This window comes from Mytilus trossulus, chromosome 5 (genome assembly GCF_036588685.1).
Source record: "Mytilus trossulus isolate FHL-02 chromosome 5, PNRI_Mtr1.1.1.hap1, whole genome shotgun sequence".
NCBI lineage: Eukaryota > Metazoa > Mollusca > Bivalvia > Mytilida > Mytilidae > Mytilus > Mytilus trossulus.
In genome coordinates, this window is record NC_086377.1 from 27,035,588 (window position 1) to 27,062,836 (window position 27,249).

At 32.1% G+C, this 27,249-nt stretch overlaps 1 protein-coding gene across 1 annotated transcript; it reads left to right on the forward strand.

The window, feature by feature from the left end:
- The first annotated feature begins 564 nt into the window (after positions 1-564).
- LOC134717802 (collagen alpha-1(I) chain-like) lies at positions 565-25,562 on the forward strand. Its single transcript, XM_063580295.1, has 11 exons — positions 565-631; positions 1,243-1,278; positions 2,450-2,476; positions 2,946-2,963; positions 3,789-3,815; positions 4,458-4,493; positions 5,089-5,151; positions 5,614-5,631; positions 9,507-9,542; positions 23,855-24,082; positions 25,306-25,562. Exons 1-11 carry the CDS (start codon positions 565-567, stop codon positions 25,470-25,472), a joined length of 723 nt encoding a protein of 240 aa, XP_063436365.1. The 3' UTR covers positions 25,473-25,562.
- Positions 25,563-27,249: the final 1,687 nt, after the last annotated feature.

Below are 27,249 nucleotides of genomic sequence, written 5' to 3' on the forward strand. Positions count from 1 at the left end.
AAAATTGTAACTTCTTCTGCGCATGTCTTATATTTTTGAGGATGGTCCATTACCTTGTCAACTCAAAACATTTATCTTTATTTCAGCTCCAACATAAGGTACATGTACTCGATATAAAGAAAAAGAACACTTATTTGAAAATACCCATACCAAACAAAAAGAAAAGTACAATAAATATAACAGACAGCAGAAAAAAAATAAAACAGGAAAAAAAATAGAAAAACGCAATCAAATAAAATGACAAATAAAAAAATACAAACAAAGAAATAAAACCCTAATTTGATTTCACAATGGTAGATATATCGAATATCTAGTATGTTACTAACAAATTTACGGACTTGTGCTATGCAAACATAATCTTAACATATCTCTTAATGTGGCTTTGGCTTCTGATAATAGCCATAAGGTAGCGAGTGACATGTTTTAATGAACTGTATTACTGATATTTGATGTTGAAATCATTATGAAACTATCTGCTCTATACTTGCAGGTCAAAACGGGCCCCCGGGCCCAGCTGGTCCACCTGGTACGTAATTTAAATAAATATATCTTTCAGGGGTAGACATGGGATTTGGAAGAAAAATCTTAAAAAGCTATAATTACACGTCATGTCGGCATTTATCATGTATCAGTAATTGAAACATTGATTTAGCAGGCATTTATGTCATTCACATTTGGTAAAACTAATGATGAAGGAGCATACTTTTTTGTGTCGAGCGTCCATGATGAGTCTTTTTAGAAGAAACGTGCGTCTGATGCAAATATTAAATTTAAATTCTAGTATCTATGATGAGGTTTTTTTTTTGGAAATTTGACTCCATCATCCATTACATAAAAGAACAAATGTTTTCAAAATTGAAAAAAAAATCAAAATATGGAAAGTTAAAAAAAACATACCTGATATTAATTCATGTGATAAAGGATTTATGAAGGTTTTAATGTTTTTTTCTATAATGGTCACTTGATACTTATTCCTTTGTCCCTTTTATACATGCTCTTAAAAAAGGATACCAGAGCTTCTTCAGATCAGAAGGTTTATCATTATCGTGCTAATCTTCTTTTCTCGTGAATGATGATGTTTATAAGCAACAAATAAAACATTCAGAAGAACAAATATATCATGAAGTGTTAGAAGGTTTAGTTAAAAGTGAAAACTTTCTTACCGACCATAACATAATTATTCATAGATAAGATCATCAAGTGCATCAAAAATATCTTAACATTTTTAATTTCTGTTTTAAGGAGCTGGAAAATCTGGACCTCAAGATATATTCCAAGGTAAATTTAACTTTTGATTATTTAACGACTGGTGCCGCATGTGTAGCAAAACCAGCTTACACTTCCGGAGCAACTGAAATTATCCCTAGTTTTGGAGGGGTTTGTGTTTAGTCTTTAGTTCTCTACGTTATGTCTTGTGTACTATTGTATCTTTGTCATTTTTTTTAGCCTTGGCAAGGTTTTTTTTTCGTTTTTTTTTTAATTTGACTGTCCCTTTTGTATCGTTCGCCCCTTTTTGAAGCTATCAAAACAAACTATTGTCTATCAAAAAGTATTTTCTGTTTGATACATCCAATACATATTCAGGTGCCGAACTTTTCATAAAGAAATCAGGTTTACTTAACATTACAATAACACTATCACAAGTGAACAATGAGCACCAAAATAATTGAAAAAAGTCAGTCGAAGTTGAATAGGCATTACCCTCATAAGCCATTTTTTCCCCAATTTTGCTTGCGTTTGCCTATATTTTTGAAATAAACATTCAATGGATAGAAAATGAAAATTTGATCGATCACAAAGGATCTATAAACAACATTAACATGTTCAAATTTGTCTGTTGAAAAAATATAGGAGCTCTTACCCTTTAAGGAAAACACTGTGCATAGCAAACAATATCTGCAAGACAAGATATCTACAGTTTAGTGAAAGAAAAAAAAAAGGAGACATTGTCCGTAAATTTCTTACTTGAATCATAGTGAATCATAGTTTTTGAACTTTTACTAATTGTTTGACGAGTTTTGGGCACACAATATAGTTGTAACTGATAGATGTCTCAGTAGCAATCAGACTTATTTTTTAAATAGAGAGAAACTGTAAACAGACAAAAAGGTTCAGCAGTACCAAATCAAATTTCATTTTTTAAATTGGTTAAATTTAAGCCAAAAATGTAAAAAAAATGGTTGTTGTATCAGAAGCATATAGAGAAGAGTGAGTTAAATAAATCCCATATAGCTTTAGTTTTAGCGCATCAACATTAAAATAGTGTGTTATGCAAAAACATAAGATGTACTTCTAGCATATTAAGCGAAGAGGTAAGCGCTTTGCACAACGAGCATGCAGATACTATTGACTTTCATAATTGCCTCATCTATGCAAGTTTAAACCCAATTTGCTTACTATTTCACAATTGTGTATGCATGTTTCATAGTTACCATTCTTTGATTTGTAGGGGCACCGGGACCACCAGGAGCATCAGGTAATTGTTTACATTTATCATGAATACATGTTAATATATCTATTGTACACACAATTCTGAAAATAACGTATTGGAAACATAGGCTTATAAGCTGTTTAACAATAAGAACACCAAACGCACGTATCGACTTCAAAGGACTTTTTAGTGACTTATACGACTTCACAGCTATGCATGACATTTTTATTTTTTGAGCACAAATATCGTTGTTTTTTTTTTAACACAAATGGTTTTTTTTTGAACGAGCAAGTTCTATTTTCTAGAAGTATGAAATATAATAAATAGTTCATTGGCACCCTTGCATTATAATTGCTTAACAATTACTAGTATTTGAGTTGACATTTTGCATTATAAATTATTTTCATTTGAAACAAAAGATTAGTGTATTCAAAACAGACATTTTATGAACTATATAGATAACTTCTTATTCTCTTTATGTGTTAAAAGCTATATTAGTTAAATCTATTTGCAGGTTCACCAGGTCCAAAAGGTAGGATTATTTTGACTGTAGATATAAAAGTATTTACAAATATATATACTAGCGATGAAAAAAGATTACAAAAAAACTACTGTTGATTCCTTGAAGTTACATACAATAGGTTTCGATCTTTGGACACATAATAGCAATCCAGTTACTAGTAATCAATGATCACAAGTACAACGCAGGCAATATTATATATATATAGTTATTATTGTGTTTTTAACGCACTTTTGGTGAGACTGTCATACAAATGAGAGGTTACGCTAGCTTTTAAACCAAGTTTGATTCACCATTTTCTACAAAAGAAAATGTCTGTACCGAGTCGGACATATGACAGTTGTTTTCCATTAGTTTGGGCATTTATATTTACCATTTGAGAGGAACTTTCTGTTTTGAAGTTTCCTCGGAGTTCAGAACTTTTATGATTGTTCTTTTTTTCTAGATTTACCCTCATCAGTAACGCAAACATGCAAAGAGTTAGAGCCCAGGATGTAAACACGTTTGAATTCCAAATGGACTAAAGGCTACACAAAGCCCAAACCATTTCTACCATGAAATTACAATAACTTCTATTTGATATTGCTTCGGCTAGTTTGTGTTTGTCTGTATAGATCAGGATGATCTGTCTTTCTGTGTTTGTGAACTTCAAAACACCGACATGGCCAATCAATCAATATTAATTGATGGTTACTTAATTTCACATGAATATGTGATCACCCTGTATATACATACTATACCATGTTAACAACCTATAAATAATTCTGTCGATCAAGAGGTTTAACAAAAACACGATTTAATTTGTTAATATTGACACTTGGCTAATTTACATTTCAGGTGACAAGGGAGATATGGGCTTACGAGGTACGTATAAAAAATTATAGATAACAAGTATTTATATGCGAAAGCATTTGTTCTAAAAACATTAATGGTTTTAACAATTCTAATAATTTGTCAAATTTTGATTTCGTTTTTTGTCTTCCAAAATGCAATACAGCAGTTACTTAAAATATCATCACTTTGTTATACGAACAACACTCAAGTCTCTTCTTGCATAAGCAAAGTCTGCAAAGAAGAAAATGAAGCACTTGTTGTTAAGTGGTTGTCGTTTGTTGGTGTATGTTTAATGTGTTTATCGTTTCTCGTTTTTCATATAAATAAGACTGTTAGGTTTTCCTCTTTGATTGCTTTATACTAGTCATTTAGGGGGCAATTTATAGTTTGCTGTTCAATGAGAGCTGAAGCTCTTTGTTAAGGCCGTACTTCGACCTATAACTGGTAACTTATGCATTGTGACTCGGACGGAAAAAAGTCTTCATACCACATTTAATTATTCATATGGAAATGCAAATAAATATCAGTATAAAAAAACCCAGATCTACAAATGAATTTCATTTAATGTTGGTAAACATAAAAAAAAAAATATATTTATCTATCAATTGTCCTTATAACTTTCGGTTTTAGACGAAATTTTCTAAGTTTCCAATTTCTTTTGTTTTATTTTAGGACCTCAAGGTTATGGAGGGAAGCCAGGACAGATGGGTAAAATATTTTTTTTAACTGTTTCTCTTAAAAGTCAACTGAAATAAAAAAAAAAAAAGAAAAAAAAAGAAGAAGATGTGGTATGATTGCCAATGAGACAACTCTCCACGAAAGACCAAAATGACACAGACATTAATAACTATTGGTCACCGTACGGCCTTCAACAATGAGCAAAGCCCATACCGCATAGTCAGCTATAAAAGGCCCCGATAGGACAATGTAAAACAATGCAAGCGAGAAAACTAACGGCTTTATTTATGTAAAAAAAAAACGAAAGAAAAAAACAAATATGTTACACATAAACAAACGACAACCACTGAATTACAGGCTCCTGAAGCTGTATTTAAAACTCAATTTGATATAAGTGTATCATCGGTTTGTTAGCTTAAGGTTTTTCCAATTTGTTTAGCAAAATAGATAAGTAACATCTAATTGAATCTCTTGAGTGAAAGCCACACAAATGTTAAATGTTTTACTGGGTGTGATTTATTAGTGATTTTGATAATGTGTTCTGAATATTAAAGTGCCAAGCAAAAATTAACATGTACTTCAAACTGAACATTAACAAACGCAATGTTTGATTATTCTTAAATAGGTCCCAAAGGTGCCTATGGTATGAGAGGACCAGGAGGACGAATGGGACCAATAGGACCTCCAGGTTAGTTACCATAAACAATATACAAATATTTTGGGCTTGAAATAATCTCGTTTGTTATATATTTTGACTGTTAGATAACTTATTAATGATATCAGGTGTATAATTGAGAAGACTAGACGTTTCGTCTTAAACGAGTCATCACTTACGCTTGAATGAAATAAGTCAAAATATTGTACAAAATTGAAAAATACATTGAGAATAGCTACGAAACTAAGTGTGTAGGATAGAAAATCATTTATATTTGAAACAGTTCAATCTTTTCTCCAAAAATAAATTATAAGTATTATCATGACACCACAGAAGTGATAACTACATGATAATACATTCAAGGGCTTTAATAAAGTTTAAATGATGCTTAAAAGTATAGTCTTACCATTTTTACAGTATATGAATCATACATCTACGTTTACTTGTTAGTAATATAGTTAAAGTATACTGAACAAATAATTTCTTTCATTTTAGGAAGAATAGGTTCACCAGGTAAGAATTTTTTTGTTTTCTTGAAAATTCAAAAAAAACACCTGTACTTATCTTAGTAAATCAACAAGAAACATGTACATGGTCATCATGACAATACAACACCACATTTTGAAACATGTATTGAATCAATTAATATAAAAAAGAAACTTGAACAAAATAAACTTAACAACAATGTTGACCGTCTGGTTTGAAGTTAGTAACAACATATCTCTTTCAAAGTAAATATTTTATAAGATGTACATTTTTTCTTAACATTATAAAGTATACCCTTTTCAAACCCAAAGAAAGTAAACACTTAACTCAGAAGCAAACCCAGCAAAGACTTACGAATACATTTCTAACTATACAAGCTCTTTGACTGCATACTTGTTACGATGTTTTAAATTTTAAACCAGTGACAATTTAACTCGTACTTGTTACCAATATCACGAAGATGTTGGTCCGGACTTGCCATATTCAAGGATCCGTTTATTACTAATAAATGTGTGACAAAATGAAACATAGAGAGTAGAAGAAATATTCCTTGTTGAGGCATCCGGTCCTAAATATATTGTTCGTGTCATTGTATTATATTTATGCCATATTTGCCTCAATCGGCAAACCTCGGATGATTCCGCTTTTTTCATTCTACATGCACCTTTTAAGTAGTCAAATTCTCCTTTCACAAAACATACATCTTTTACACATAGTCAAAGACAGTATGAGCGTTACCTGTAAATTTTATAACATTTTGCTTCATATTTCACAGAATCCACTCATTCAACGAGTGAAGTGTGGATTCATTTATTTTCATGGGTACCAATTTTCGTGGACTGAGATGAACTTGTTTTTTCGTTGATATTTGATAACATAGTTTTGCTTAAGTCTGCATACAACCCTATAAAACGTTTGTATATTGCTGAATGTTTAAAATCGGGGTTCATCTGTACCCACGAAATCCACGATCATTTTTATCTAACGAATAATAATGAATCCACAGTGTTATAATATTTTAAGTAATGTCGGGACAACCTAATTATCTGTGGTCTTTTAGTTTATTCTGTTAGTTTTGCTGATCTGATTCTTACTTCCGGCAGGTGCTTGCTGTGGAGTGGGAATGGAAAGCAACTCACTACAGAATCAACAAACAGTCCATCAGAATATGGTCCAAATGGCTCCTCAAGACAACTACAACCAGATGCCACAACAACCACCGACATCTAAACCTTCGTCCATTTTGACAAACTTTAATTCATTGGCAAAAGTTTACTTTGACAACAATGGCGGCCAATCGGCCCCGAAAGACAATCATACAGAACTTACCTCCGCATATAGACCATATCTGCCTCCTGTGACAATTCCACCTTTTACTGCATACCATAATACGAAACCGCCTGAACAGATAAACTCGAATTATGTTCGCTCCCCATCTATTACAAATTTTGCAGGGCATAATTCTGAAATAAAAAAGAAAAAGTACCAATATGCAAATCTATATCGTAAATCAGAACCTCACAAACCTGATTTACGTAGACCATATACCCCACTAAACTCTCAGGTTAAGTACTGGAGTTCTTTGGTTCCCTATCGTACAATGCCAAAATACGCCAATCGCCGAAATCAAATGACCTGGGGTCCGTATAGGTTAGCTCCTAATACAACTGTAGTTGTGAATATAACAACTACAACCCCCTCTCCAGCTGGCGAAGAAGCGGAAGTTGAAGCCTAAGTGGTGTCTAGTGCTTAATTTAGTCTTTACTTGAAGCGTACAATTTATAAAAATGTAAAAAAGCAGCTTATATTTGTTCTTCGATTCATAACCATTAGCTAAGCTCTTTTGCCAGGCTAAGGAAACACCAGTTTATGTCTAGTGTTGGCAGGTCTCGCTGTGGACTCGCATCTACAGTTGGACTTCGAAGTGGCTCTATTAAGAAACAAATTGGTTTAAAGTTTAATGGTTTTGCATCGATTTTTCTAATAGTTGGTATTTGCGGTTAGGGCTTTACTGCTTTGTAAATGAAAATATTATTAAATCATAGGGTACATGTATAAAGAGCGTTTATCGATTGTAACCAATGTATCAAGGTTACTATATGATATTTTTAATGTGAAGAAAGTTATTAATAACTGTGGATTCATTATTGTTCATTGGATATACATTTTCGGGGATATCGTGGGTACAGGTGAACAACGAATGTAAATTTTCAACAAATAATAAATCTTCTATACGGTTTGTATGCAGTCTTTTCCAAAACCACGAAATCAAATATCCTCGAAAATGTATGTTTTCCTCGATTTCCTATAGTTATATAGGGTGCTTTCACGTACTTCATTACTAAGAACAGAGTCTTTTTCTGTTTGATAATATACAAATGTACCTTTAATGCATTTATCTTTTGTTTTTCTTTAGCCAGCCTTTTTTATTTGTATTTTGATAATAACGTCTTAATCAAGCCCTGCTTACCATTTTATTCAATTAACTGCAATCAAAGACACTTCCTCAAGAACTCATTCTTAGTAAATGTCAAGCATTAAAAGTATACAATTTAGAAATTTCATTCTTTGTACCTGATATGATATAAAGGTTATTAACGTCAATGACAGCAATCTGAGGAGTAGAATTCACATGTTTTCGCCTGTCCCAAGTCAGTCTGGTAATCTTTTTAATTGGTTCATTCATCTGTATGGAGTTAATAATATAAGTGTGACGACCATTTTTTGCTGAACTAGCAATCAAAATTGGTAAGAGGCCCAATTTTATCGCTTTATTGAAGACCCATTTGTGGCCTAAACTATTTTCTGATCTGTTGGGTTGTGAAACATTTCTTATTTCCATTCTCAACTTTATACACACCAATGGATAGGTGTAAACGCACGATGTCAAATTCATAATTGCTAAGAACAGTAGTGAATAATTTACAACAGGCAAATGAACGTGCTCAAGGATGGATCTTCAACACAAAGGTTTAGAACGTTTTATTGTGTTGAAGATGATTTTTTTATTGAATTTGTTTCGTCTTAAAAAGATTCTCTAATTATGTCAATCAAACATAGTTTCGCCATTATTTCACTCGATTTCCATTTAAAATACAACAGTTATTCTTGACTACAGTGAACATCAATCTTTCAAACTGTGTAAGTAAAAAAGTTAAACATATTTTATAGAGAATAATACATCATAACATACATACGTCATATTTTATTTTAATGAAGATCAATTGGTTTGTTGATTGATTGAATGGTTGATGTTTAATACCACTTTTTGAACTATTGTGCTCTTTTATGATAGTCAGATTTTATTGCGTGAATAAAGAGACCCAACGATTTTCGATAAAAAAAAAAATGACAAACTAAGCATTAATTTTATTCTGGTACATTAAGATTGGAATCGAAGGCACCGCACTTACTACGTGGGGAATCTAAGTCATAATATCGGCGTTGACAGGCTATCGGTACAATGGTGTGAAGCCTATTACCATTCGACTACCGGGAGACACATGTGTAATTTATTCGTATTTTTGTAATTACAAATTAGTTCAATTTTTGAAATTTCGTAAGATATTAAAATAGTACTGACACTTATCAGAAAAAAATGAAATCTTTAACCGCTATAAATAAGTTGTATTTTCATATTTTGTCGTTCCATAGTTAACTCGGAAACACATAACTTCAATGATATCACTATGTAGAAATCAATAATCAAAATTATATAAATATTCATAATTAACATTTTTTTTAAATTAACAATGTGAGAACGGAAAAATTTACAAAACATGAAAGCAACACTAACTGCGTTAGTCCGAACATAACAGTTCCAAAGTTGAAAATTAAACTTTTTGACAATTAACTTTTGTGTTAATGAATGTGCTTTTATTTTATTCTTATACATATTACAGGGCCTCCAGGTCGCCAAGGACTTGATGGAGATCTTGGTAAGACAATAATTACTTTCTGGCAAACAAATCTTTTCTGTTTACTTAACATTTTACATGTAGTGTTCGTGTAAATCAATTCAACTCGCAAACTACTTATTTTACGTATCTATCTGATGAGTTAAGCATTTTTTAACTGATTTTTATAGTGACTGTTCTTATGTTGTTCTGTTATGCAACTGTCCCAGGTTAGAGTGAGGGGTTGGATCCCGCTAACATGATTAAACATACCACATTCGGTATGAATATACCTGTTTCTAGTCAGGAGTCTGTAATTCAGTGGTTGTAGTTAAATTGTTGTTGTATTACATATTTGTGTTTCGTTCATTTTTTTTTACATAAATGAGGCCGTTATACTAGTTTTGTCGTTTGAATTGTTTTACATTGTCATTTCGGGGTCTTTTATATCTGACTCTGCGGTATGGGCGTTGTTCATTGTTGAAGACCGTACAGTGTCCTATAGTTGTTAACTTCTGTGACATTTTGTCTCTTGCGGAGAGTTGTCTCATTGGCAAACAAACCACGTCTGCTTTATCATAACACATTGTAAGTCCGGCTCAGCGTGTACTCTTGTACAAACGTAGAGTTCATTTACATATCGCAATCACATACTCATGTAAAAATTGTTTAATTTAATTACACTAGTAGCACGATTTCTGTCTGAAACGGTCATTTTGGTCTGATCACATCTTGATTGACTGGATTTACCGCTAGAGGAAATCGTCGAGACTTTTTAGACCGTTTAAGACTCCGTTACGATCGATAGTCACATCAGGTAAATCAGTCCGTTAAGGCATGTCAAGATTATCAAGACTGAATCTCCTAGCGAGCTGTTAAGATCCGTTACGACAGTGTCAGACCGAAACAGACCATGGATACAAAATTACGTTAAGATGTTGTCAGACCGTGTTTAGTCGTGTTCATATTTTATTAATTTGGACAGAAAACGGGTAAAACTTTTCCAATGTTTATCAGGGGTTGCTCCCCTTTTAAGAATAAAATTAAAATTAAAAAGAAGACGGTTTATGTTAACTGAAAGTCTGCCATGTTTTAATTAAATAAAGAAAATAATCAATTCTAATTCATACCTCTTCCTATTTAATTATTTAACATTTTCTATATTAAAAAAAAACATAAGTGGTTCAAAGTCATACTGCTGCGCAAACCGTGGTGAGTTGAGTTTAAAATCAACAGATTGCCGAAATTATATTTAATAATTATTCATTGAATATACACATAAAAAACTTTATATTTAATGGTTTACAAGTGATTGTAAATAAATATTTATGCAATTACAGACTGGTACCGTGGGGGAAAATGTGTCAACTTGACGTTACAGATAATTTGTATACCCTTAAAAATTACGGATGTCGGGATTAACACTTGAAAACGTAATCTAAATATGTTTATCTAAATATGTTTAATTTATTAAATTGTTGATGTTACTTTTCTTTAATATTGTAAATAATATGCATTATCATTTAACTTTTTATGTTTTCTATATAAATTTCATTTAAGTTATTGTAAACTTAAGACAGGGAAAAACTATAACAGTACTATGTATGTCTTTTGTCGTTTTCTGTTTATTGTCATAGCATTGTCCGTTCATTTTTGTCAGACTTGTGCGTTTGATTTCCATATTTTTTTTATTGTGTCTATAATCCAAAAACCATTTATAACTTTCTTACATACCAGATTTAGAGGCGTTCGTTAAAAAATAAAGGTTGAATATTATTGCAAAAGTCTGTGAATTATTGAAAATATGACGTTCCGAAAACACAAGTCGCTATATTAAATGCTTGTAAATCTCCATTACATGTGGTGCGCTTTTATTCAAATACCTTTCTGTTACATACAAAAAGTGTAAAAACAGTTATTGAAATCCAGCTGAAAAAAAGGGAAAACGAATAGTGTCTATCTAACTTATTTTTCAAATATATCGAATACACAAATAAATCTCTAACCATCAGCGCTTGCAATTTGTTTTTACTGACAGGTGTCTGCTGGCATTCGATTGGATATCAGTGTTATGTAGGCGTAACAATTCATCACACTTATCCAATCAGCTGTCTTGTGTGCGATCTCATAAGGTCCACACAGTTTTGTTTTTTATACATGTAATGGTAGCGATAAAAAATATTCGTGCAGAATATACATATACTATGAAACAAACAATATCCTGTCCAAAAATGACTTACGTGACACCATATTATACCAAATAACTATTTAAAAACTGAGACAGCATACATACATGTATAAACTATTATCATTCATAACAATTACTATTTAAAAGTGAAATATTTTACTATTAGTATCATGGTCCTAGCAATTTAAAAAAAAATATCATAAAAGGACGTTGTTGCAATGGTGTGACAGGGACTTTACGGTGCGTCTAAAAACAACCTTGGCCGCCGTGGTGCACTAAGGTCTCGAAACTGCACTAAGACCATGATGGAACACTATAGCGAACTTTCTATACTTATGAAATGTCCATGTGTGGAAAAGAGATCTTACTATACACTGTACGGACATTTAGACTTATTCACTAGCTGTGATATACAGCAAAAGATTTAGCAAGGATAGCAAGGATACAAAAATTACGATTTTAATAATGCTAGAAATTAAAAGGAAAGTGTACGGAATTCGCAGAAAAAAAACGTATTTTAGAATCACGAAATAATTGAAATCGAATTTAGATTAGATTTGTGATCGTTGGAATTTATTAAGACTGTTTAAAATATCGATCTCTTTATAATTATCTTGTTTAGATCGAAATTAATGAGGTTCATAATATCATATATATATATAAGTATATATATGTATTGAATTGGTCTATACTCATGCAAATAACCCTTTCAATGAAAATACTTATAAACTGATTTTAGAGTAATCAAACGGAACACATACTACAGGAGTACGGTCTTCTCTTTTTTCATTTATAACCCACAAAAGTTGCTCAACCTTTCATTCTGACAGCGTGAGAGACCAGAACCAAGGTAACACACTAATATAAGTTTTCACAAACCGGTAATTTCTTCGCCCAGGGATATGAATTTGACATTTAAAGTCCCTCAACAGCTTTACATACCCGGCCGTGTCACTTCCGCGTATATTGTAGATGGAACGGATAATATACACAATGAATTTCATACACCAGAAATACTAAAACAGGGGAATTTTACCTTTTTGGAGGACTCCGAAGAGGTGGTGCATTGCGTGTGCGCTAATTTTGAACAAAAATCCAAATTTTTAATTGGGGTACGTCTAAACACCGGTAATGACCTCCTTAGTGCACTCAGGACATACAATGTGCACTCAGGATCCTTCATATTCATCCTATTTGCACACGGGACGGGATGGGTGAATGTATTCATTACACGCTGCTTATTTAAGAGTATAATAGATTTTTTTTTATATAAGATGACCGATAGTGCTGTCTCAATTCAGAGATAGAACATTAAAAAACATGATTAAGTATGTATATAGTACAGAATAGTATAGAACGTGAAAGCGATTCGTTTGATATAAAATTTGCAGCAATTATCCAGTATAAAATGTCTGTCTATCTATAGCTACATCCAACGCTTTACATGTCATGATATAATGATATTCGTCAACTCTCAATCATTTTTTACAGCCTTTTTTTTATCATAATATAACTTCTATAATAACTTTATGGAATTATACTGAATATAAAAGGGAATTTAACGTATGAATTTTTCAAATTGTTGAAGGCCGTACGTGACTATAGATGTTAATTTCTGTTTCAGTAAAGTTAATCTCTTTTCGTGCTTTTAGAGAGTTGTCTCTTTGGCAATCGTACCACATCTCGATCTTTTTTTTTTTTTTTTATATATTTAAAGTTAGACTTCAACCCCCCCCCCCCCCATTTTTCATGAAACTCCTCATAGATTTATAATAGATAGCTTACATATAACATGTTTCGATAGCTAATATAGATCTTATGTTAGTTTAAAAACTTTACGAATGCTCAGATTAAACGTGTTGCCGCATGATTCGAAGTGATCAGACTATCGCTAGGCCATTTCAACTCAAAATATATAAAAATATCGATAACTGTTATCTTGTTATCATTTCAATGAATATCAAGTAATATTTGTCGATGAACGGTTGTTGAGTTAATGCACTGTATTGTGATTTTTTTTCACAATTGAATTTATAGAACCTTTTGTTAAGATTCATTGTCCTATGTATCAAATTAAAATAGCTTTCTATTATCAGTTCTTTGGCGTTGCAACACCACTGCATGGTCATCCAATGAAAAAAGGAAAGTTATAGTATTTATTTTATTAATAATATAATCTTTTATTCGTAAGCAATACAACTTACAGAAAATAATTATTACAAATATTCAATTACATCAGTGAAATATATTTATATTAGTCAAATAATCATATAAGTAAGTATACCCATTTATATAACAGTACAGCACAGTATAATCAAATATAATACATTTTCAAATGAATTTAATTTTGTGCCTTCACAGTCAAAAATAAAAATTTCCCTTTAATTGTTAAGTTGCTTTACATAATGAACAGATACTGGTGAGCACCCAGCCACTTTAAAAGGGGGTCACAACCGAGCATCAAATAAAGGGACGAACTATATGTCCCTATTCAAATGCATTGATCGTCTAAAAAGTCTAAGATTCGACGGTTTTCTTCAACAATATGGTTTGATAAATTTCTTTCGAAAACTCATTATACTTTTCACATACTAAAATAAAATGATATTCATCTCCAAATACTTGTTTATCACACATATTACAAAATTTTTGATACTCTTTCAATATTATAAAATCGGCAAGTTTCTATATTCAAACGGTGAGCAGAAGTATGCGGTATTTTCAAATAAATGATTCTATAAATATAATTTTAATACAGCATGATCTAAATAAAATTGTTGGGGTCAAATACATCTATGCAACAAACATTTAGGCGAGTCTTCAAAAAATTAGTTCATTTCACTATTTAAGCTACCGTTTAATCTATCTTTGAATTCAATTAATAACAAATTCACATTTTTTACACCCTGATGTAACCGTACTTTTAAAGCGTAGTCATCCGTATCAATAAATTGTTTAATATCAAAATTGAAGTGCATGAGTTTTATTAACGTCTGGGATGAGTGTGAGAAATCTCTGTTGATGGGAATATACAAAATTTAGCTGAATTTGTATTATTCAAATTAATGAAAAGGCAAGCTAGTGTGTGTTTAAAATGATATTGTTGGAATGGATTTATAACATGAAAAATGTGTGTAACCGATTTAACGTTGACTTGGACTGCGAATTTGAAAATAATATATTTGTGAAATCACATTCTACAAGATGACATATTTTGTAAGTACTTTAACCTTTGATTCTAATAATTCTAATACTAGTAGCTTTGACATGCATTGTATAGCTGACTATGCGGTATGGGCTTTGCTCAATGTTGACGGCCGTACGGTGACATATAGTTGTAAATGTCTGTGTCATTTTGGTCTCTTGTGGACAGTTGTCTCATTCGCAATCATACCACATCTTCTCTTTTATATTTATATAGCTATTACTTAAAACTGTCATGTGTACATGTTCCAGGCTCGTGCCGCTGAAAGAGGTGTCCTTTCAAGTTTGAAAATATGTTAATAGGTCGGAAAAACTATCAGAAATATATATGATAAAAAAATCAGTAAAGTTCCCAATACTCTTTTTGTGAACTTTCTTGCTATTCCCGAGTGTGTTTTAATCGAAGAATTTTCTCTCTAATGACACTATGGTTATGTTAACCAGGATTGCAATTTAATATTTACGGAAGACTTGCGTTTCGTCTTAAAAAAAAAAAGGCTCATTAGACTAGTGCGCTCGAATCAAAAAATTAAAAAAAAGGCAAAATAAAGTACGAAGTTGAAGAGAATTAAGGACCAACATACCTAAAAGTTTTCCCAATTTCATCCTCCGTAAGGTTATCTATTCCTGAGATAAAAAGCCTTAGTGTTTCAAAAATACAAAAGTTTGTTAACTATAAATTTATAATTATGAACATATCAATGATAACTCTTCCATCCTTCAATTGCAAACCACATAAAACCTAAACAATTCAAGTGCACTTATAACTTAAATGATGAAATGATGTAAAGCAAGACTTTAGTTAGCTTGCTTGCTTTGGTTTTTTTTTTATTGTACAATCATTATGATAACACCAAATTTAATTCAAATATAATAATTATATAAATACAGGTTAAACTATGCCGATACATATTGTTAAAAGATGACAATCTTATTAACAAAATTTGTATAAACAATTATACAAACAAAGCAAGCAAGTAAACCAAAGTTTTGCTTTACATGCATTAGGAAACTAGCTGTAAAGCCTTAATTTAGCCGACTTGCTCAAACAATAGATAAAGTAAGAGACGGATTTGATAAAATTTAACATATGGAGGAAAGTTTGGGTTTAAAACACTCTAAATAAATTCAATAGAAATTTCATTTATTTCAAATGTATTCCATTTAATTTCTTATAAATCGTATAGGGATCTTTATCCTTGTTTTTTTATCCATTTCCATATCCTTGTATTTTTTTTATCCATTTCCATGACACTTCACCACTAATTACGTACATCGTGATATATATTGAATCGTTGGTTTTCCCGTTTAAAAGGTTTTACACTGGTGCCCTTTATAACTTGCTGTTCGGTGTCAGCCAAGACACCATGTTGAAGACCGTATTTTGACTTATTTTTATTATATACTATTATAAATTGTGACTCGGATGGAGAGTTGTCTCATTGTCACATACGACATCTTATCTATCTATGGCTCAAACCGAAACGAAACGGGACAAAAAGGGATAAAAACACACTTTTTTGATAAATTTATAATGGGCTTAATATGAGTCAGAAAAGAGTAGAATAGTGAGTCGCGTTGGGGTATAAGCGTGACGCTGAATTGCCGATTGTTTTTGTAAGCGTGACACGTGAAAGTTAAATGATTGTGTCGTGAAAACGAGAAATAAAGTATAGCAGGACACGGAAAATTCAGAACTGCATAGTATAAGCGGGATACGGGAATCTGACAAAGCAGTAAGCGGGATCAGGTATCAGACCCCCCCCCCCCCCCAAATGATACCCCAGAATAAGACATTTATTTATCTTCATCATATTGTTACAGTCAAGCCTTCAATAACAAATGTATCCCATGCATGCATTTTCATATTTTTGGTCCCTTTTTCAAGTTTGTGGTCTTCAAATTTATAGACAAAAGTCCTTATGGATATTTGGGGTTCTCTGACATGCTGAATCTAACCGTGTATCCAGTTTAGGGATCTTTTGCCAAGTTACCGAAATAGCCCACATAGAGGTCCAAAGGGTCTAAGATCATCAAACATGAATTGTAGCATGCATGTCGTGTACAATTACCCAAATGTGCATTGTTTGACCTCTGTGGTACTGAGTATCCACTCGCGGATTTAGAAATTTTCATAAGTAGGGCCCAATAACTGCCTAAGAGGGGGCCCGCTCCAGTGATTCTATAAAAGTAACCAAATGTTTTCCCAAAAAGGGGGCAACCCCCTGCCCCCCTAAATCCCCCCGTCGAAATTTACGAACATATATGCTTTTCAAGTGTGAAAACCATCAACAAAATTTATACATAATCGGGAATGTCTTTAACAGAATAGTCTCACACCGTAACTATATCGGGCCCAACTATATATAATACTTTAGCTATTTGACCAACAATGTATAAAAAAAACAGAACGAATTTAATGTCATCTTTCCCTATTGTTTAATGTTATAAGTCTGTTTCAACTGGCAAGAATACCCATAAAGCGGACAAGCAGTTTGTTCTTTAAATTGCTGTCATTGAATATCAAGAAAGAAAATAAATCCCGAAATTGATTTGAAACTTTGATACTCTATAGTTTTCCTGGAAAATATTCACATCCCTTAGGGATTATTAGTGTACGTCCAGTTGCGTACATATAACATGTATGTCGGAACAATTGTGATGATGACGAATTTCTTCCTTTATTCGAGAACAATCTAATTGATATATAAATGTCCATAAATGAGCCAAAGAAAGTTTTATATCGACCTGTATTTAAATCTCTTCTTCTTCTTTTGGTATACAATAGTCTTTCGACATTTGATGATTACATACTGTTGGCATACGTGGACTAGTCTACTACAGGTAACAAAACTTTCACCCCAATTCACACAAAATGTATGTTTCTTTCTTATGTACAATGTATACATGTATATATTTGAATTTGCGCTATAGTTCCGTAACTTTTTATCCTGGCGTATATACGAATGGTCGACAAGTGCGTACATTTTTTTTAATCAAAATTTCTGGTATAGTCTGATCTGTCCTTCACCATTGACAAAAAATATGTATATAGATTTTTATTTCATCAAATCTGTTGTTTATTTTTAGGTATTATCTATATTTTTATAAATAATTTTCTTTACATCAGAAATGTTATTCACAAACAAGCGTATGAGTTTAGTAATGACTAGTATATATAATATCACTTTCGGACACACAAGATAGAGATGCATATTATACGAATGTAGAAAAAAAAGTCACAGGAAAAAAAGTCACAGGAAAAAAAGTCACGGAAAAAAAGTCACGGAAAAAAAGTCACAGGAAAAAAGGTCACAGGAAAAAAAGTCACAATATATATTTTTTGCATGAAATAGTCATAGGGTCTGCACATACATGTATTAACAGGAGAAACATTCCCAATTTGTATTTTTTTTCTTATGGAAATGGTCATAAGGCCGCACATATATATGGATATATTAGCGAAACATTCCCAATAGATATTTGTTTGGAAATAGACATTTGTTAATTCATTTTATACGACTAGCTTTGGAAATTTAGATATAAATTGCAAATCATTTAAATGGAACATGTTCATGCTGGTGTACTAGATTGATACATGTTTTCAAGGATTTGTTGTAATTATTTTTGTTTTATATCTCTTAGAGATGTGAGTTTAACAGCAACAATTTCCCCTAATTTTAATAAAAGTTAGAAGTTCAGTATATAACTTGACCACATGTTTTTTGGATTTTTATAAAGATAAGTATTCTGTAATTTAGTGTTAAACAAACAACTCATTGCCATTAATAATAGCTTAGCATTTTATACATATATATCTAGGGACTGTTGATATTGATGTGTGGCTTCTTGTGGCACCTCCCCCCTTTGTAGACCTTTTATTTCTTGTCTTCGTAGGAAGCCATATCAATGAAATACAACTTATGCTCAATATTAAATAAAAGGACACAATCAGTTTTCCCTGTTAGTTAAAAAAGTCAATTTTGAAAAAAAGAAAATGATTTATTCAGATACACTTTTATTAGTATATCACGTATATAATTCCTTTATAGTTTTAAAAAATTAATCCGATACAAATATATTATGACTTTTTCAATGCATTCGAAAACTACAGTTTAATTATTTATTGCATACATGTACATAGTGACTTTTTCACATGCATTCCAACATATTTCTGACAAATAAGTTTACTTAAACAAATTGTGACTTTTTTTCCTGCCACTTTTTTTCTTGTGACTTTTTTTCCTGTGACTTTTTTTCCTGTGACTTTTTTTCCGTTATACACCTAATAGTTCAAAATGGAAAGTTATAAGTTACAGGCCGTTTACACTGACCAATACCCTAAGACGTGAAACGATGCATGAATTTGCAAGCTCGACAGGAAATCACCTGAATACCTGGACGTGTCACACTCCCTGCAATACCTTTGGGAGTAATACCTTTAGCCATGCAGGTGATCAGTGGAACGAAGATCCTAATTTATTTGAATAAAGTTTATTACATAAAAGAATTATGAACTAATTAGATTTCCGAAAACAATTCAAGTTTCACGGAACAATTATTTATGATTTGAATTTTTTACTATTTAACTTATTCCAATATTATCATTATTGTTAAAAATAACAGATCATGGTTATAAAAAAAAAGATAAGAACATTTTCCGTATCAACATAGTTTGTATAGTTAACTAGTCGGATAAAACAACCGTACGATTGACAAGATATCGACACGCAATTACGACTACATCGGGTTACTGTAGTTTTGTTCCTTAGACATATCTTGGGTGCAAAGCGGAGAAGGTAACAAAATGGCCAACCGGAGAGAATTGATACTCTAAATTCAAAATCGATGGTGATCTTTTATCTAGCAGAATTAAACTTTAATATTCATGCATTTGAGCTTTTTTATACAGAATGAACATAATATCAATTTTTGATTTTTTTGCGAAGTTTCCCTTTAATGAAAATTCCCAATCATCACAATGAAAAGGGTGAAACAGCTTGTATACTTTGAGCTTTCGAACTAAATGGTAACCCCAACCCCCAACATAGAATGGTTCAAATTTTGAGTTGGAGCCGTTAGACTGCTCTATAATTTGATATAATTTGTCTCGGTGGATCCAGGGGGGTTCCGGGGGTTGGACCCCCTTTTTTTGGCCGATCAATGCATTTAAATAGAGCATATACTTGGACCCCCCTCCTTTTACTCTGGGTTGGGACCCCCTTTTTTTAAAATGGCTGGATCCGCGCCTGATTGCAGTACACTGCACTGTGAGTATTTGTTAGATAATCACGCGCGATTTTATCATTTAAAGGAAATGCTTCACGAAATAACTAAGATCAGTTTATGTGTACTCGTAACACAAAGAAGAAAAATTGGACTGCCTCTCTTCAATTGTGTCTAGTTACCAAAGTAAAATCAAAATTTATAATTCTCTGACAATGCACCTTGTGATATATTGTATATGTCATTCCAACACTTACACTTGTTCTTTTATTTGTATGGTTATTTAATGACCATTTTAATTCAAAGCTTGGTCAGTTGGATTTGCATCCTTCATTTTCCAGTACTCCAGAATTTCTACATACATATCACAGTAAGTAATTAAAGTTGTGTGTTAAACGTCAATGCGAAAGCAAAAAATCCATATTTTTTTTTAGAGGGCACACATGTTTCTTTCGTCTGACAGCAGGTATACACCACAGTTATCGTAAATTATAAAAACATATATAAAAAAAATCGAAAAGAAACCATTATTTTTTTTAACACAAAACAGAGAAAAGAACTGATAAGTGCGGGGAATCCATGCGCCTTTCCTCCCTGATGTTTCGATATTTAAAAACATAATTATTCTTTTATCCATGTTGACACGTGAAAACTACACCAGTGAGTTCCATATATGTCATAAACTTACAGCTGGTCCTGAATATGCATGAAGTATTTGCCACTGGACTTCAAACAACCAACAATCAATCACACTACAACTTATAGTATATATAGTTGTGAAATACAAAATGTATATTATAATTATACAATTAGCCAAATAAATAGAATACAATGATACACACTACTTTATATACTAAGTAACTGACATAATTTAAAGGAATTATCTCTAAACTATACAAGTAGAGAAGCGAAAAGTTTCTTTTGAATAGTAAACAAACTTCCGAACAGTACATGTTTTTTAATGATTTTCCCTACGGCGCTCAAATATTTTGCATGGTCTTTTAGTGTTTAGACATATGACATTGTAAGAACCTTTATAACGTATAATAGATTCAAATTCGTTATTTTGTTCAATATAAGAAAAACAAAGACATGTATATTTAAAACTGACGGTCAGACATCACTATTTAAATACGTGTATACACAAATTCATTAGTTCTTTATTAACGTTTAGCCCTACGGCACCTTTTTATTAAGAATGATGATGAGAGTAATTGTAAAATATAATAGGCATGTTCTTTCTTACGTTATGGGTCATTGATTTTGTTACCTGTTGACCCGGTTGATTACTAGCACGTGCCATTGAACTCGACCATTTTAACTAACACAGATTTTTTTTTTAAATTAACGCCATACATATATACTAAGTACTATAAACATATTATATGAATTAGAAAATAAATTTTATAAGGATACAACATTGTTTGAATGAACATTTTTATACGGTGATACTTTAACACGGTCCCGACAGAGACTGAATGCAGTATCATGATCAGCTTTCGGGATCCGGGAAGTATTTTTTTTTAATTTCCGGATGTCGAGAATATTTTTTTCCAAGTTTAATAGAGTAACTCGCACGAAAAAAACATAAAAAAGCAACAGCTTCCACGGTAAACTATGACATATATCAACAGATAACGAATTAAAGCAACTGTAATACATAAAACAAAAATATGCATGTGTTAATTTGCCTCCGTTGCATTCCTGTGGATTGTCTCATTGGCAATCATACCACATTTCCTTAACTTTTCAAGGTAACGTTTAGGATTTCCCGTTACTTTTTAATCTTCAAATACGAAACACATTTTCACCGGTGTTCACATTTTAAGGTTAAATTGATGGCATACATTTTGGTGTGTATACAATAAACATACGTCCTTGCATTTAATTATCAATATATATATTCATATAAACTAACATTTATTAAAAAATAAACAATTATATAGACGAATAATTTAGTAGTTCCTCAACAAAACAAGAAAAGAAATAAAGAATCAACAGAAGATTTAATCCTTATTTATCTTTTAATCAACCAAAATATACTTCAAATTATAATTATATTAAAATACATGTATATTAATCTAAAATGCATTATCGAGTAGAAGGGGCGCAACGGATCTAAACAGGGTCTGAAAATTTTGAACGTAATTTTGTATCCATGGTCTGGTTTGGTCTGACACTGTCTTAACGGGTCTAAACAGCCCGCTAGACGATTCAGTCTTTTCCGTCTGGACATGCCTTAACGAACTGATTTACCTGATGCGGCTATCGATCGTAACGCAGTCTTAACGGTCTAAAATGTCTCGACGATTTCCTCTAGCGGTAAATCCAGTCAATCAAGATGTGATCAGACCAAAATGACCGTTTCAGACTGAAATCGTGTTACTAGTGTTAGCCGCTGGACTTTCAACAGCCATCATTTCTCATTATCTAAAATAAGAAAAAAATTAACATGTTACTATAAAAGAAAAAACACTCTCAACTACACCTCCCGTCACGTTGTGTCTTCCTTATAATTCTTGAAGACCATACAGTGTCCTATATATAGATGTTAAAGTCATAAGAAACCTCAAATCAAAAAAAAAAATCATATGTTTTTTATAACTCAATGGATAGTTTGCATTGTAAAACTTATGTACATATACTTTTTTCTAAAGAAAATTCTTAATTTTTTTCATATTTAGAAGAAGTTTACTTTATTTGAATTGCTTCCTTCCAGCAAGCAATTCCCCCGATATATTTTCCGTATGCAAGGTGACCTCAGTGTGACCCATCTTGTAAAAATCCGGTGACCACAATACGCATGGATGTCCTTAAAATAAACTATTATCTGAATTTACATGTTAAACACGTGCTCAAATTCCATGCTTTTTTGTTTATTTTTCGTCAATTGTTGACAAACAGGTGACAATCGTTAAACTTCGGCTTCAAAACACGAACTTTAATTACCTGACATATTTTCACAACAACACTGACCGATTGAAAAAAAAATTGACGATTATACGAAATTTACACGAAAAAAATGATAAATTCGAGCACAGAAGACTAAGTTTATGATGTTTGTATGCATTGGTTTAAGAATTGGAAGAACATTATTTTTCACCGGTCACTCGTTTCTTATGACTTTAACTTCTGTGACATTTTGTCTCTTGCTGAGACTTGTTTCATTGGCAATCATACCACGTCTGCTTAATCATAACACATTGTAAATCCGGCTCAGCGTGTAGTCTTGTACAACGTAGAGTTCATTTACATATCGCAATCACATACTCATGTAAAAATTGTCTTATTTAATTTGCCGCTGGACTTTCAACAGCCATCATTTCTCATTACCAACAATAAGACAAATATTCACATGTTACTTTAAAAAAAACTCTCAACTACACACTCCGTCACGTTGTGTCTTCCTTATAATTCAATTTGGCCACTTTCTATGTGCATGTTTTTTTTATAAAGTTTCCAAGTTACGTCTTAATGAGAGAAAAACATAAATATCATATCTAGAAACCAGTAAGTAAACAGAACAAAATATATATGAAACAGCTGTATTCACAAAGTTGCAACGAAATATGTTGTTGCTATGAAATAATTATAATTATACTGGACTGGTTACCATATTTGTGTCAGTGATGGTAGTTATAATCGTCATCACTATAGTAGACAATATTACTGTTTTTAAATTTCATTTTTGACTTAAAAAAAAATAACTCAAATTATTTATTAATTATTCTTACAGGTATGCAAGGAACTGTTGGACGCCCAGGTTCTCCTGGTATGCCAGGAAAGCCTGGTGACTGTAACTGCGGTGCTGGACCAATGGCACGTGGACCCCAGCTAGGACCAATGAGATCGTCAATGGGATCACCAATGGGACCACCACCAATCAATGCTTACAGAAATCGTCCACCATATATGCCACCTCCAAAGACATCACATCCAGGTTCTCGCGGAGTCCCCCCACCAGGTGCGCGAAAATATAGACCAATACCTCCGTGGGCCCCTTATCGACCACCAAGGGCAAACACGCCACTTCCAATAGGGAATAGGCCCCCGCCTGCTCCAACAGCACGTCCTCCGCAAGGTGCCCATTCGACAGCAACCCAAGCGCCACCAACATTTCAAAGACGTCGATTAGCAGATATCGATTAATTTAATTTTAGGTAGTTATATATACAAATGTATGTGTAAATAAAAGTGAACTATGGAGGTTCCCTTCAAACCATATTGTCTGGACAATGGGTACCTTGGACGTTGTGTGGAGGTTTGACCTTAATGTTTAGAAATATTTATTCAGTTTGAAGGGGACCTTGTGGTTTACCAACACGTTCGAGTGCAATATTTTTTTTCATATTTTCATTCTTAAAATATTACAGTCTCTACGCAGATGTTTTAAAGTAAATAGATCAAGATAAGTACAAAAAAATCTCAAGAAATGAGTAAAAAGGCAAATTAATTGACAAGAGATTAAAGATAAAAATGTAACAACGCAGCAACAGAACTATTTTCAGTTGTATGCACTAAATAGATGAGTATCCTATGGAAAACTTTATAATTTATAAATGATTTCTCAGTTATAAGATGTAAGAATTAGAATGGAACCGTGCACTTTATTTTTTATTAAAAGATAATGTTAACTCGATTGGTATATCTAATACTATGCTCATTGCAAAGCATTGATTTTAATAATTTATGAGAAGTTTCCAACATTCAACTTTGATATGTTATGGAAAAGCATGCGGAATACAGGATATCCAATTTAATCGTCAGTTAGGGAACTTAATAAGCTGATATATCGATAGATTATGGAGCTCTTTTTCGTGATATTTGATTTTTTTTTAATGGCGGGAAAAGGATGTCTCGGATTTTTACCTCATTTTTCTATAGGTATAAGTTGTGTCTTAACACGAAATCGAAAGATATGAAATCGATATAAAATCTGCTTAAATTTTGGTAAATGACCTATTATGAGGTATTGATGTATTGTATGATGAAATAAAAGTTGCTATGAGTCAAAATATATTACACGGCATTGAAGGAAAACAACTGTGGAGTCCGAAAATCTGACTCAAATCCTTACACCTCGGATAATTACATCTATAAGACGTCTTCGGTTACATATACATGTAGGTGTGTTTGTCCTATTAATCATCGATTTTTTTAATTTTCATTTCTCTTTTATCTTGACAGGTTATCCATGGTCACCAAATTACAACAGAAACCCCTATCAACAATATTCCTCATTTGGACGTTCATCATCGCTCATAGGTGGAACCGGTCCTAGTGCAACTTCTAATCCAAATGGTTCGTGGCGCAAAAAGCCGATTAATGCCGAAAACGAGGCACCGGAAGCTTAGAAATTACGATTTAGGTTTTCATGTACATTGCATTATAATAATACGAGGTTGTAGTCACTTGTCTAGTTTTGTTTTGTGTATTGTTCTGTCTGTAGTTTTTGTGTGTTCTCTCACGAAAAAAAATATCATATTTGATGTCCGTTGTAGTACAAGTTTGTATAAGCTAATAGTGTGGTGTTTTGATTGTATTCTGTGTGAAACAGTATATTATGCCTTAATTTTCATTTGTTATTTCAAGATTTTTTTTACCATTTACAAAAATGTATGTATTTAATTAAATTGCTTTTAAGTTTATGTATTTTGATTACATTTGCATTTACGTTTATGTGTTTTAATTACATTGCTTTTTTTAAGCTATAAAAAATGATACCAGTAGTTATGTCACCCTAAAATATTGTTAAAACACCAATATATCACTTTCAACGTATCATGCTGTTCGTGGCCAGAAGCCAATTTTGTCTTGTACGGAAGCAATGAGTATTTAAATTGCATAAACACAGAATCAAATCGATAAAGACAAATGAACTATTATACAGTGAGACACAAACAAACATATCTTTAAAACAAAATTAAATGTTACATTAATATATACATATTTACATTTAAATTGGTCTTGTAATAATAACAGGAACATAAATATCGCCTGCTGTAAGATTTTCAACACACGCCTTTGTTTAACTGTTAATGTTTCTCATTCTGTGTTTTAGCTATATTGTGACGTATCTCATTTTTATATTGACATTTATATATGATTTTATTTATTACTAGTGTTCTCTCCAATAAAGAAGTTGTCTTTAATATGGTGTTTTTTCCTTATTTATTTCACGAAAAGACAAATATGGAGATTTAGAATGTCTTAGAAAGACATGGGTGTAAGCAACAGTTTATAATTAAGGTACCTTGGGTGTCTTCTTCCATCTTGGATTTTAGAAGAGCATATAACAATAGGTGTAGATCTCAAATTAAGTGCGCAAATTTCGATCATCGAAAAGTGGTACATGTATGTTATTCATGTGTAAGACGTTTCACATTAATATAGAAAATTATGTGATTTATCATACTTTATGTTTTTACAAAAAACACAGTATTTTTGTTTGGTCCTTTTTTTCTTTAAACTTTTCTTATCTGAAAGCATATTATTAGAGCTCTTTTCTAATATTTTATCTAATAAAAAGTTATATTGTGTACTTTTTATCCTACAAATCTGGTTATCCATAGGATCTGATTTTACATAGCTGGAGACGTATGATTTGGATGTGAGCAACAGTGTGTTATCAATTATTATAGATAAAATTCAAAATCGAGCTAAATACATACGGTATAATCAGTCAAAAGTGTGAAACGATTCCAACCAGACCACCAACGGTCAGATAAATGACAACACAGTAATCGAACAAAAAACTTAAAGACATGTACAAATAAAGACAACCACTGAATGACAGGCTCGTGACACGAATGCATCACACAAAGAATGTGTCTGGGTTTAGCTTGTTTGTGGATGCAAAAACCACCTGCTTTGTACATGAAACAGTGGCGAAAGAGCACAAAATAAAAATGTTAATAACACTTTACAAATCAGTTTGCAATCTGTTTTAGGTATCGTTATTTAGAATATAAAACGATAAGAAAACAAAAGAGGTTTGACAGATAAATATAAATTTGGACATGGACTTGTAAATACCAAATCTATACTATTAACCGAGAAGACCTCATTTTATGTGTCGCTTCTCTTCCTTCCACAATAATTAAATCATCATTCCTCTGTGTTCTATATATA

Bases quoted from the DNA above. Each gene is read 5' to 3' on its own strand.
- LOC134717802 (XM_063580295.1), top strand. From the start codon at position 565: ATGGGATTTGGAAGAAAAATCTTAAAAAGCTATAATTACACGTCATGT. The intron at 632-1,242 runs GTAATTGAAACA...TTCTGTTTTAAG, and splicing joins TCGGCATTTATCATGTATCA to GAGCTGGAAAATCTGGACCT. The intron at 24,083-25,305 runs GTGCGCGAAAAT...TTATCTTGACAG, and splicing joins TCGCGGAGTCCCCCCACCAG to GTTATCCATGGTCACCAAAT.